Consider the following 14,428-nt stretch of genomic DNA (forward strand, 5'->3'; position numbering starts at 1 on the left):
CAAGTTTGTGTCATGGTGTGCAGAACAACATTTTGCATTTCTTTCTGCACCAATTTCTCAGGTTCTTCTGTGTATTCTTCCTCTTACCCAGCAGGGCTCTGCTTTGTGCACCTTAAAGTTCTCTCTTTCTGCCATCTCAGCATTTCTGCGGTTGCCCGATCAGTCATCCCTCTTCTCCAGTCCCCTATTGTACATAGGCTTTTGAATTGTCTCTAACATATATTACTTCCTTAACCCTCCCATTCCTCCCCGATCTGGGAGTGGATTTCTAGAGAAAGGGCTGTTCCCTTTTTAGGGCCCTAGTTTTGCACCCGAGTGATCAGTTTTCTTCGTGGCTTCAATCTACTGACGTGGAAAGTCGTGAAAAGACACTGACATCAGCGCTCTGGGGTGGCACCTATATAGATACTGCACACTTCACGTCAGGTGTGGAAGCAGCTGCCAACACCACGCAGAGCTGAAGGACGCCACCTACCGGCGCACAGGGGTACTGGTCACAAAAAAAATTCTGGATCCAATCTGATGCCTGGGGATAAATCTAAAGTAAAGAATCTGCAGTTGGATAGAGTCTTCATGGGATAAGGCTATACCAAAGGTAAGTAACTTATTCTTTAGCAGCTTGAAGAGGTGTGTGGGTCTCCCTGGACAGTTCTGTGTATCATAAAATACTTAAATTGTTGTTGATGGCTTGTTTGACTTTGATCAGAGACACTGGGTTCCAAAAACATCATCATAACCAGCACTGCAAGAAGTTAGTGTAATGAAGCTTTGCAGGAGGGAACCAATGGTACAAGAAAGGGAGGGGGTGAGAGAAGAATGGAAGGGTAGAGAGAAGATGGATAAAGAGATGGATGAGGAGAAGTTTGGAAACATAGTTGACGAGGAGAAGGGGATGGTAAGTGAATGAAGGGAAGTATAGATGTATAGCCAGAAGGAGAGGATGGAGGTGTAAATTACACAATACAGCCACTTTTGTGTCAAATTTCCCTCCCCTCAAAGGAGTGCCAGGCTAGCCTCATTCGCTTGTACAGTGCCATGTGGGATGTGGTTAACCGTGGGGGTTGTTTTATTTTTCTTGCTACTCCTTTGTCTGGTGTAAAGGAAGTTTAGAGCCCTGCTGTAAGGTGGGTCCGCCCCTTCAGCACGGGGTAGTCTCTGCCATGGAAGCACCTCTCCCATGGCACTGGGTACAACACTGGCTTCAATCCGGCCAAGTGTTGGAAGGATCACAAAGAGCAGTGCCCGGCTGTACGATCAATTCGTGCAGCTGCAGACACCTATTATGCGCTTAGGGTGACGCATGACGAGAATGTTTAAGCAAAAGAGTTGGCGCAATCCTGACATCTCACACGAGGCCGTCAGCAATCAGCATGAAAAGCCCAAATTATATATGCTGGATTTCCTTTCCAAGGTTGATTTTGACTGAAATAGTTCTTTTTGTGTTCACTGTAATAATAACGGCCTGCCCATGAATGACCGATTAGCCCTCCATTGTGAAAGGCTCTTCACTCTTGTGCGCGTCTCTTGGTTTGTAGCTGATGACGAAGCATCCTGCCAAGCGCCTCGGCTGCGGGCCCGAGGGGGAGCGCGACCTCAAGGAGCACGCCTTCTTCAGGAGGATCGACTGGGAGAAACTGGAGAACCGGGAGATCCAGCCCCCCTACAAGCCCAAAGTGGTGAGTAAACAAAAATGTGTTTTTGGAGTGGGGGTGGATTAAGAGCACATTTGTAATAGGGCCCTCGGTCATTTGTTAAACGACTCTTGGATTCTGTTCGCATAGCTGACAGAGAGATTCTAAAATTAACCTACAATTCACTCTATGTATCCCTCCATTCCTGCTTACAAGAAGTATCGGGGCATAAAACCACTAGAGAGAAATGCATTTACTGCTCTGAAGTGGTGAAGTTCAGAGTTCCCCAGCCCAGGGCCTGGTCTGCCATTGTATTCCGCTCTCCAGCCACCTCTATAATTTGTGTTAATATAATGACATCCCGCGTTGAGACGATCTGCTTATTTTCATTAAACACTTTTTCATTGCCCTAGGGCATGTTTCTGAGCAAGCTCTACTCGTTCCACTAATAGTGTAATTGTACACGCGGGATTTCATTTGTTTCATGTCCTCGGATGCTTGACAGATTGTGCGGGCGGCCCGGGATGTGTCATCAGTCACTGCTCTCCTCTGTGCATGTTCAGCACAGCAGACACTTTCCCGCCCTTGTCAGCCCTGCTGTGCCCCGCGTGCAGCCGCCGACGGGTCAGTGGTGACCCGTGAATAGAATCTTTACGTCTCAACAGTCCCTGATCAGGAAGACATTTTAACTTGGTGGTGATACTTTACCATTATTTGTATTAGACTTCATCAATCTACCTCCATCTGAAACCGGAAATATACACTTACTGCAGCTGCCTGAAGCAGGAAGGAGTGCCCAGGCTCTGCCTGCAGAAGGGAAGGCCCAGCCAGACCCAGTCAGCTCGGGGAGCAGCAGCCATAGTATCCCCGGATGAGTTTTTCTGTGAGAGTGGAGATGGTTCCTTTCCCCGTGGCTTAACATGAGGCGTGCGGCTCATTATTAGCCTCCGATATTACATTGTATGGCCATGTGGCTTTGAGGTGCAGCATCTCGCATGATGCTTTGCGCATTGTTGAGGTACACGTTGACTCGATTGGCTGACAGGATGAACCTTAAGAACGCCCAATTGGAATCGTAAACTGACAATTCTCACTGTCTATGGTAAAGCTGCATTTATGAAGTCTCATCAGCACCGGCCATGACCGGAATGTCGCCTATCTGATTGCCTGCTAGTGAGAATGTTTTCACTCATATATTTGAATCTGGAGAGGTTGAGCAGCATACCTCAGACAGTGTTTTGTAAGACCTCTTATACCATTGAGACCTGAAGACTCATTATCAAGCTGTAGATGATTGCATTCTGCAATGAGATCCAAAATGCTGGACCGTCAGCCCATTGACGTCAGCCAAGTATCCTCTTTGGCAGGGGCAATATGGCACCCAAGAGTTGATGGCAATCACAGGGTGCATTTCTCATCTACCATGATTGCTTCATTCTCCTCTAAATGGACATTTTAAAGAGGGGGTGCATCAGTACCTTAGCACCATCTCGTGACAGGTTCATGCCAGTGAATGGCTGTTACACATTGCAAGGATAACATACATTTTATACATGCATATTCTTCGGCACAATGAATACTTGTTATTACATCCATATTGCTTTAGATTAGGAGTATGCTCCAAACTAACTTCATCATACACACCTTTGCACACATAGTACTGCTATGCACGGCGGATTTAAAAGTGATCTTTAACAAAATAGGCACAAGGCTGCAATAAGTATTGATTGTGGTCTTTGTGCAAGACACATATAGTGGTGTTTTTGACTTCTGAAGCTGCTTCACATATTAATAATGAAACTTGCATGGGATCCATAACTCGTCTTCTAGACTCTGATTATTAAGAAAAATCCTGGAAAAGGGTTTCAACCCAACAATCCAAAACTACCTTTCCAAGCAAGCATCCTCCTGAAGAACTGCCAGTGTGATCCCTAATGGCACCAAAGGTGGAGTGATGGGTGTACAGGATTATCTACATCTTTTTTGCCAGGGTGATGTAGTCACAGCTGCCTTTCTTCCATTGTGACCATCAACTCCATTGAGAACGATCCAACACAACTTCCTGCTCCAGACACTTATGGACAGAATAAGCCTGATTCTGTCAGTTTAGGACACTGACTAGACATGTATGTACCACTCCTATAACCCTCAACTGGCCTAAAGCGTTGTCTAAGTGCCTTTCCGTCACCCTTCCACTATATCACTTGTGCTTGTCCCCATTTTGGAGCACCTATCCAAGTACTATCTTCCAAAAAGTAGGTGACTGACAGCCACTTATTTCTCTGAAACAATGAAACAGAAGATGTACAGCACCTTCATTTTATGCATGCCAACGTTATGTCAAACAACAACAGTACTGTGTTCCTGTTAGGGTGTCAAGTGTAGGTATGTCATTCTCTTGTAATGCACATGACCTGGTGAAAATGTGCAAGGGTAGTTTCTATGGTGTTTCATTTTGGTCTAATTTAAGACCAATTGGTCTAATTTAAGACCAAACACAATGTCCTGCCACTAGTATCAAGCCCTGGCACACATACAGACAGCATTTACATATAAGTAGTTAATAACTTATGACAAGGTAAACAAGTACGACAAATATAGGTGGATTTAATGTTTTTTTGTTGTCGCTCCAGCCAACACGTGTTTCGTCGATCGGTAATAAGACCCGCGACTTACTCAGGGCTTTATATGTGCAGGAAGATGTGTTGAGCCTTCTGGCCGGTTATAATTCCGTCCTGGCCTTAATTTGGCTGGGAACGTTTTTAGAACAGTCACTGCTTCTTAGTCCTTTTTGGTTCCGACACACACGAGTACGTGTTGTATTTTGAGTCCTAGCAAAATGTCGTATTTTGCCAGCCAGTGACATGCTGTGTGTAGCAGCGACGTTATAGCATCCGACCTCGACGCCTCAGTGTGGCCTTTGTGTCACTAGCTGTCAAAATATGCCATTTTACTGCCATTCCCCAACCCCATGGTTCTAAGATGAATTCGTCTTGTGTACCTGCTGCATGTTCGGCCAGAATAGATGCTCAATCTGTGTGCCGTGGTGTGTTTTTCATAGTTGCAAGTGGCATGCTAAATTTGTAAAATATGAAGTCCAGGTGCTCAAATTTTTGTTGGAGTTATGCCCACTTTTCCCTGGCGCCACCCACTTCCTCCACTGGCGCCACCCAATTACTCAATTGGCTCCACCCATATCCTCACTGGCACTGCTGAAAATCAAATTTAATACCCAATCTGAATTCCAGCAAGGGAGCCTTCTTCCACATAAGGTTTTGATAGGAGGTTGCCCTGCCCTGTGAAAATTTTGAAAACGATAAAATCAAAAGTGCACAATTTTGGAATAAATTAGTTAAAACGACTAATGCATTGGAAAGGGATATGTGGGCAGCAAAGGCGGTCATCTCTTAAGTAAATCTTTGGGCCTTTGCACTTTTTTTAATGTCAATGTCCATGAGACATAAAAATAAAAAAGTAAACACTTCATAAAGTGTAAGCTGAAACAAGGCTTAGCTCCTAATAATAACTCTTTATTTTATTCCCATACTTCGTGGTACTCATAATAACTATCTCAAAACACAAAAGGCACGTTGTGACAAGATGAGCTTACAAGACCGTCTGCTCGTATTAAAACAGTACAAGCAAATCTCAAATACTAAACGCCCTAGCCCTGCAGCTGGAAAAGAGTGTGAACCAGTCACTTCCCACCAGACACCACAACTCCCACCGATGGTTCTCTGACGACCTTGAGAAATATAAACTGAAGGTGTGCCAGTTGAAACGGACATGGAGACGTAATTACTCCGAACCAGACAGATTGCAATACATTATAGCTCGCAGAGAATATAAAAATGCAATTTCCTCAGCCAAATTTGAACATTTTTCACACAGAATCTCGTCCGCGGACAACAAATCAAAGGAGGTCTTTAAAATCATGAACGAACTTACCTCAGATGACAGAACCCTCCCAGGTCAGACACCCTCCCAAGAGACCTGTGATGCCCTCAATCTCTTTTTTATTGAGAAAATCATTAAAATCAAGGATTCCATCCCCTCCCTCCCTCAGACACCCCCCCTAGACACTCCTCTGAACAACTCATCGATCTTCACCCACTTCGCTCCCCTCACCCCCAACTCACTAGCTGAACTTGCGACCCGGGTAAAATCAGGCTCTCCAAATGACTGCTGCCCCCCCTCGGTCCTACGCAACGTCTGTCTCAATTTACCCGACTGCATTTTACCCCTGCTGAATGGTTCCCTCAGCACGAGTATTGTCCCCAGCACCTTCAAGGAGGCCATCTTAGTGCCTCTCCTGAAGAAACCTGGTGCGGACCCGGTGGAACTCTCCAACTACGGTCCCATATCGCTCCTGCCATACTTTTCCAAACTAATGGCGGCCCACGTCACCCGGTGTCTCTCCAACTTCATCGAGACCTCCTGCCACCTGGAGCCTAACCAGGCCGGCTTTAGGCCAGCCCACTCCACCGAGGCCGTCATCCTAGCAGTCCTTGACACACTGAGGAGGAACGTTGATACAGGGATCCCTCAGGCTCTCGTACTCCTGGATCTGTCGGCCGCGTTCGACACGGTTGACCACACATCCTTCTTCACCGTGTCGAACAGGCTGGCATCCAGGGTCCTGCCCTCAAATGGACTCAGTCCTTTCTGACCGGCAGAACACAAGCCGTCCGCTTGGGCCCCTACACAGCGCCCAAAACTCCCACGACTTGTGGAGTCCCTCAGGGCTCCTCCCTGTCACCCCTACTATTCAACCTCTACCTTCAGCCCCTGATCCACTCGCTCCAAAACTGGGACATTACAGTGTATAACTACGCTGACGATCTGCAGATCATCTTTCCACTCAACTTCTCGAACGCTGTGGACAACTTCCATTCCGTCATGATACACATCCAGGAGTGGATGAACTGCAAACAACTAAAACTAAACCCTGGAAAAACTGAGCTTCTTCTCCCTGGATCCAGCCCCTCCCACTGGGGCTCACAGTTCTGGCCCAACAAACTAGGCCCCCCCCCATCCCTGCGAAATCTCCCTCAGACCTCAAGTTGGTACCGTGATTTCATCATGTACGTTCCAGCTCCGTAAAATCCGCAAAGTCAGGCATTTACTACCACCCGCCGCTCTGATCCAGGTAATCATCTCACTGTTACTTTCCCGCCTGGACTTCTCCAATTCCTTGTATCACGGACTCCCAAAATCACTACTCCATCGCCTCCAGGTCGTGCAGAACCAAGCAGCCCGTCTTATCTACAAAACCCCCAAATGGCAGTCGGCTAAACCCCTGCTGCACAAGCTGCACTGGCTACCTATAGAACAAAGGGCGGCCTTTAACCGCATGCGCGCTGCGGCTATTTTTGCGCTACGTGGCTTTTTTCCAAAAGCCGCGTTACATGACAAGCTCAGCTCGTCATCAGCGTGCGAGTGGCGCAACTGATGACGAGCTGAGCTCATCATCAGCGCCGAAGGGGTTAAGCTGGGCTGCCTCATGTTCAAATCCCTCCACTGCACCTGCCCCGCCTTCCTGACTTCACTCGTCAACCCACACCGCCCAATTCGCAATCTCCGTTCCGCTCACCTCAACATGCTTGCTGTCACCAAAACCAACAAATTCGGTGGCCGTCGGTTCGCCCTCCTGGCCCCCAAATTCTGGAATCCTCTCCCCCTGACCCTCAAATCCAGTAGCTCCCTCCTTCATTTCAGGAAGCTGCTCAAAACCTTCCTCTTCCCCCACCCTGCTAACTCCGCTTCTCCCGTCCTCAGCCTCACCTCTATCCTACAGCGTCAGGAAACCCATGCTGTCAGCGCGCTTTACAAATCCCACTTAACATAACATAACATAACAACGTTAACTGGATACAAGGGTGCAATCTTCAGATGAGGCTCCAATATACAGTAAGAAAACAGAGGTTCTGCTGCACATCCTTATTAATTCCCAAATTGGGTTAGTAACCCTGGAGAGGAAATCCTCACCATTGTTTCTTTCTGTTAAACATTTTTTAAATATCAACAGTATTTCAATATCATTTCCAGCCTAGTGAGGCGGCCACCAAACACAAATGCATAGTTACAGAACTGAAATCTGATTTAAAAGAAGGGGCAGGCGAGTTTCCATTCATGTCCCTCTCAGAAAACACTCCTGCAAATGCCAAGGAACTCCGCTGTTAAAATGGCACAGCACAGGACATGTTTGCTAATTATACTTAATCGTTAGACAAGACCATAAACAAAAACGTTTATGATGAGAAATCCGGCACTTCAAATCACTGCCTAGCCAATCCCCAGGGTGCTTGAAAAGTGTTAGTGACAGCGCACAAAAAGTCACGTTCCTTATCTACCTGGAACTTACCCTTGTGCCTATTAACATTACTGGAAGGAAAATGTAAAATCATAACACAGCAGACTGTAAAGAGATGCGTGCCAAACAAAACGTTTACTGGTTTACACAAGTATCGTTAAACCAGCGTTTGATGTCAGCAGAAATAATTCAGAAGAGAGACACTGTGGGAATATCTATACACTACAGACTATATCAGATATGTTTCTGTTTTTGTCTAAAAAACCCTCCTCTTGCTCTTCTGTACTAGTATACAAGCCTGTGGATTGATGAAGAAAAGTGAAAGTAAATGGTAAGAGGCCCTGCCCTTCCGGTAGCCTCCTGGCCCAGGGCTCGAGCATTGCACACGGCCCCCCACCTGGCGCCAGTGGCATAATTGCTTGGGCCTCGGACTCGGTTCAGATGACGATCACCTGTCACAGAGGTCAAGAAAAAAAAGAGCGTTGGTTTTTATTATTACTTACTGCAGTTTCTAGCTGTGACACTGCCTTATTAGGAACTCTGCTGCGCTGCTATTTTAAAGTGCCGGCCTCGATGTGACGTCCGTGGACTGAAAAATGTTGAACACGGCACGCTGGCGTAGTCCATTACCCCCATAGAAGAACCAAATGCAGCCTAATCAGTGACCCCGCCCACCGGCTACACTGAAAGCAAATTGATCGGGCTCGCTGGCGCTGCGCTCTCCCAGCCTCACTGCACAGCAACACTCGTGATGTTCTTAAAATGGTCCCGCCCTCCTGGGCGTGTGCAACAGTGCATCCTGGTTAATGTGGTTAAAGTCAATATGTCCATAGTGGTGCTGCTGAGATATATATATATATATATATATATATATATATATATACATATATATATATATTGCCTAGCTATGTCAAGGACACTGGTGACTTTTTACAGAAAATTAACAAACTCCCATGGTCTGAAAATCTGCTTCTTATCACATTGGATATAGAAGTGTTATATACATCTATAGACCATACTCAAGGGCTTTCCTCTGTAAAGTATTTTTTGGATAAGATGTCCAGTACGTTGTATGAACACAACAAAATTCTATTGCAGCTTATCAGTTGGTGTCTGAACAATAATTATTTCTTGTTCGACAAGGACTTGTATAAGCAGTTGAGAGGAGTGGCAATGGGGGCCTGCTTCTCCCCCAGCTACGCATGTTTACATGTAGGCTGGTGGGAGGAGCGGGTCCTCAAAACCACCTTTCAGGAGGAATACAATACCCACATAAGATCTTACTTGCGGTATATAGATGACGTGTTCATTCTGTGGGAAGGGAGCAAGGAAGAAGCAGTGCTGTTTGTTAATAAGATCAACAATAACGAACTGAACTTAAGATTTACTTCTCACATTGAGAAAAGAGAAATTGAATTCCTTGATGTCAAGATCTTTGTCCATGAAGATAAACTTGAGAGCACGCTCTATAGAAAAGCCACCTCTGGTAACATTACGTTACATGCAACCAGCTCTCATCCAAAGCACCTCATTGCTAGCATCCCTTACGGAGAAATCCTAAGGATAAAAAGAATCTGCAGCAATGAGGAGCAATTTGAGAAATGCAAATCCGATCTGGTTGCTAGATTGAAAAATAGAGGATACTCTGCTAAAATAATTAAGGAGGCTGAAGAAAAGGCTAAAACTAGATTCAGAACTAGCCTTTTTTCTGATGAGGAAAGCCCCAATACAACTATTCTCGATAGCCCTTTGAATGTTATCAACACTCCCAGGTTAATAACAACATTTAACAGGGAAGAACGCCAGATCAGGTCCATAATTAACAAGCATTGGCCTGTGGTACTGACAGACAACATCCTCCATAATAAAATAGATGCGAAACCTGTGATCACATTTAGGAGAAGCAGCACTATGGGCACGAGATTAGACAAGGTATCCCCGGAGATTAAGAAAGTTACCACCTGGTTTCCATCTAAGAAGGGCTTCACTAAATGTTCTACATGTAGAGCGTGTAAATTTGGGTGCAACATGTCTTCGTACTCAACACCTTTCAAGACTACTTCCAATCTGATAACTGGAAACTACAACTGCAAAACCGAATATGCTGTATATGTCCTGACGTGCACCTGCGGGCTGCGGTACGTGGGTAGCACGAAGCTACAGGTGCACGTCAGGATATTGAGCATATTAGGGCCATCTTGCACAGCGATGCAACATACCCTGTTGCCAGACATTTTAAGAAAGTGCATGCCAATAACATCAATTGCCTTTCTTACTATGTAATTGACGCTGTTAGCAAAAAGAGGAGAGGAGGCAATAGAGAACGCCAACTCCGGCAACTGGAGACCAAATATATTTTGGACCTAGATTGCAAATGGCCCAATGGGTTGAATACGACGGAAGACATGCGCAGCTTTCTGTAGAACAAGCAGGGCTGGCATCATCTTGACACGTTGATTCAACAATTAGGTTTTGTAAATATTAACATCTCCAAATCTGTCCTTGTAAATAATATTGTATATAAACTCTGTACATATATTGCACTTTTCCTCTGGGAAAAATTTCTCAAAATGTATTGGCTGATATTGCATAATATTTTATACATTCAAATGTTTTTAGGATTCCAAGAGACTGTTTAACAAATATAATTAATGAACTAAGCTAGTTCTTTTTCAATGTACAGATGATAGGACCTAACATACACATTTGATGAATTTGAGAAATTCACACCATTTGCACTAGCACTTTACAAACTCTATGGGATGCACTTTTAGCACTTTCTAGTTACCTCTCCAATTTTATAGACTACATAGTGTGCAAAAACTATAAGAACTGCTTTAACTACACTTACATTTCTTTGGTGCATTTAACAACATAGGGGTTGATTATAACACGGATTTAACCGGTTATATATATATATTTTTTTTTCCCCCCCTAGTCTATGACTAAGAATATGGCAATAACAAAAGGATTTATCCTTTGTAGAAAAAGAGTTTTAAAATGATACAAACTATATTTATTATTTTAAATAAGTTCAGTGGCACGCGTGCAACAATAGGTCATGGCATTGTATATATATAAATATGACTATGTAATCTGATTGCCGTGTGTTATTAGTAATATGCCTTTCAGAACAATGTTAATGCAAATAACCACAATATGGCAGGATATTTTCTATGTCATTGCACATGTGATCTATGACGTAAACAGTGGGAGGGGCACTTTTTGCACTTTAAATATAGACGATGGTGAAAGCAAACTATGACACGTGATCAAGGGCTTACGGGCTTGAAACTTAAAATAAAATCACTGCCCATTTGAATACCTCGGAGGTCTGTGTCTCTTTCCTCGCCTGACTGCTGCTGTGAGACTTCAGGAAGTGGTTTGAGTGTTTCCAGATATATATATATATATATATATATATATATATATATTTCTCCAAGAAAGCGCTCCTTCTGACCTTTTGTAGCCCCGAGGGAATTGGCGTACACCACCAGCGGAGCACGCCGGTAATTAATTAACTGGCGATAGCCGGTAGGTATATATAGTTAGGATTGGCTACCATAGGAAATCCGCAACATTCTATTGAGAATAACTTTGGCGCCGGTTGAGGAATTTGCGTGTAATTTTCCACAATTTTGGCCAGCTCCGCTGCGCTCCTTCCCTGAAAGTTTCGGGGGGATTCGTGAAGTGGGGACTGAGAAAAAAGGGGGGTCCCAAAACGTGTTTTCCCCATGTTAATTTCCATAGGACGTTCTGACAAGTCTACAGCCCGAACCGCTGAACGGAATTACACCAAACTTGGCAAAATTGTAGTGACTGGAGAAGTGCCTTTGCTATATTTGGTGAAAAGTGCTCCAGTGGTTTTTATGAAAATTAACTTCAAAAACACATATATATCTGGGCGAAGCCTAACCACACATCTCATCGTGAAATCTGATTGGCTATCAGCACTTCATCCAAGAAGTGTTGGCAGCCATCTTGGGACCAATATACATGATAGCACCTCATTAAAAAACATTGTAGTTAATAGAGGGTTTTAGGACTTTAGTTACATTATAAATCATTTGTTGATGGTACCATACTCATTTTAGGAATTGTGGTGTGTTCTAAGGTGATTTTACCATGTGAAAAAGCCTTCTGCTGGGATATCATGAATCATGTTTGAAAGAAAACTATTATCTCATGCTTTTCCCACAGTGGTTTGGATGGGGATCTATAAGCTAAACTGAAAGCATATTTTCTGTAAATTCACATTATCTTTCTCAGTCATGTGAGAATGAAGTCTGACATTCTCAGTAAAACATGTACATCCAACAAGGACAGAGACTGTCAGTTGATTCCTGTGTTCTACTGCAGCATCCTAGAGTGTTCTAAAGAACAACTAGAGCACTAACAGTCTTATTTATGACAAAAGTATGGCACACCAGAAGCCATCTTGATTGGAATGAAAACATTTAATTTAAAAAGGAACAAAATGAGGGGGTTCATTTTGCCATAGAAAGTATGATTAGTGCTTCAAAAAGAAAAATTAGGGCACATTTTGAGTGACTTCTCAAATCCTCTTCTATTTCATTAAAAAATTCTGACATGCAGACTGAAACATGCACTTTGAATACCAGCAGCAGACTTCCCTGGTGAGCAGTAGCTTTACTACAGTGATCTAATGATCAACTAGAGTGCTAACATTCAGAATTTATAGCAAATGTGTGACACAACTGAATGCCTTCTTGATGGAACCAAAGTAAACAAGCATTGAAAATGCAATAGATCTCGCCCTCGTTTAAGTTAAAGCCATTCTGTTTGTAATGAGGTGGCTTTTACTTTCATGTAAATAACAAGCATATGTATGCATATATGTATATGTATGCATGCATTTATATTTGTATTTATATAGATATGCAGATTATATATGTTTATTTATGTGTATGTATGGAAGCACGCCGAGCTCAGCGCTCTACTCAAGAAACCCACTGCGGACCCCACCGAACTCAAGAATTATCGCCCTATCTCGCTCCTCCCGTTCCCAGCCAAAGTCATCGAGAAGACCGTCAACACACAGCTGGCCGCCTTCCTCGAGACGAATGGATCCCTCGACCCCTCACAGTCCGGCTTCCGTGCCAACCACAGCACCGAGACCGCCCTCATCGCTGCCACCGATGACATCCGAGCCCTGATGGACAACGGAGAAACAGCGGCCCTCATCCTCCTAGACCTCTCCGCGGCTTTCGACACTGTCTGCCACCGCACCCTAGTGCAGCGCCTCAGCAACGTCGGAATCCAGGGGAAGGCACTGGAATGGATCGTCTCCTTCCTCGACGGAAGAACACAGAGAGTCCGCCTACCACCGTACAAGTCAGAGGCCACCGGAGTCATCTGCGGCGTCCCTCAAGGATCCTCCCTGAGCCCCACCCTCTTCCATATCTACATGAGCCCCCTCGCGACCATCGCACGCCAACACAACCTGAACATCATCTCCTACGCCGATGACACCCAGCTGATCCTCTCCCTGACCAACGACCCCGCCGCCGCCAGAGCCAACCTTCACGAAGGGATGAAAGAGGTAGCCGAGTGGATGACGACCAGCCGCCTGAAACTGAACTCAGACAAGACGGAAGTCCTCATCCTGGGTTCCTCACCCTCCGCCTGGGACGACTCCTGGTGGCCCCCCGCCCTGGGCACCGCACCCAAACCGACAGACCACGCACGCAACCTGGGCTTCATCCTGGACTCCTCCCTCTCCATGACCAGGCAAGTCAACGCCGTCTCCTCGTCATGCTTCAACATCCTGCGCATGCTACGGAAGATCTTCCGGTGGATCCCCACCGAAACCAGGAAGACGGTCACCCAGGCCCTCGTCACCAGCCGACTGGACTACGGCAACGCCCTCTACGCCGGAACCACCGCCAAGCTCCAGAAGAGACTCCAGCGGATCCAGAACGCCTCAGCCAGACTCATCCTCGACATCCCCCGACGCAGCCACATCTCCGGACATCTGAGAGACCTGCACTGGCTCCCCGTCAACAAGAGAATCACCTTCCGTCTCCTCACCCACGCACACAAAGCCCTGCACGATCAAGGCCCGAGCTACCTCAACAACCGCATCAACTTCTACACTCCTAAGCGCCACCTCCGATCAGCCAGTCACGCCCTCGCCGCCGTCCCCCGCATCCGAAGAACGACAACAGGAGGAAGGTCCTTCTCCTACCTGGCCGCCAAGACCTGGAACTCCCTCCCGACCGACCTGCGCCTGACCCAAGACCACCTCTCCTTCAGGAAGAAGCTCAAGACCTGGCTGTTCGAGCAGTAGCAGCACCCCCCCCCTCCCAAGCGCCTTGAGACCCTCCGGGTGAGTAGTGCGCTCTACAAATGTCATTGATTGATTGATTGATTGATATATATATATACACATACATATATATATATATGCATATATATGCATATATATAAATGTGTATATGTGTGCGTAGAGAGGTAGAGGTAG

The 14,428-nt window shown here is 45.5% G+C and overlaps 1 protein-coding gene across 2 annotated transcripts in view; it reads left to right on the forward strand.

Annotated features, from left to right (window-relative positions):
* PRKCA (protein kinase C alpha) overlaps positions 1-14,428 on the forward strand; it is a 1,411,833-nt gene that overhangs the window by 1,380,885 nt on the left and 16,520 nt on the right. For both annotated transcript variants that reach the window (XM_078654315.1, XM_078654314.1), the window contains one exon: positions 1,536-1,676. In XM_078654315.1, the coding sequence (XP_078510441.1) occupies positions 1,536-1,676 (141 nt within the window). The remainder of the gene's footprint in view (positions 1-1,535; positions 1,677-14,428) is intronic.

This window comes from Lissotriton helveticus, chromosome 7 (assembly GCF_964261635.1).
Source record: "Lissotriton helveticus chromosome 7, aLisHel1.1, whole genome shotgun sequence".
Classification (NCBI taxonomy): domain Eukaryota; kingdom Metazoa; phylum Chordata; class Amphibia; order Caudata; family Salamandridae; genus Lissotriton; species Lissotriton helveticus.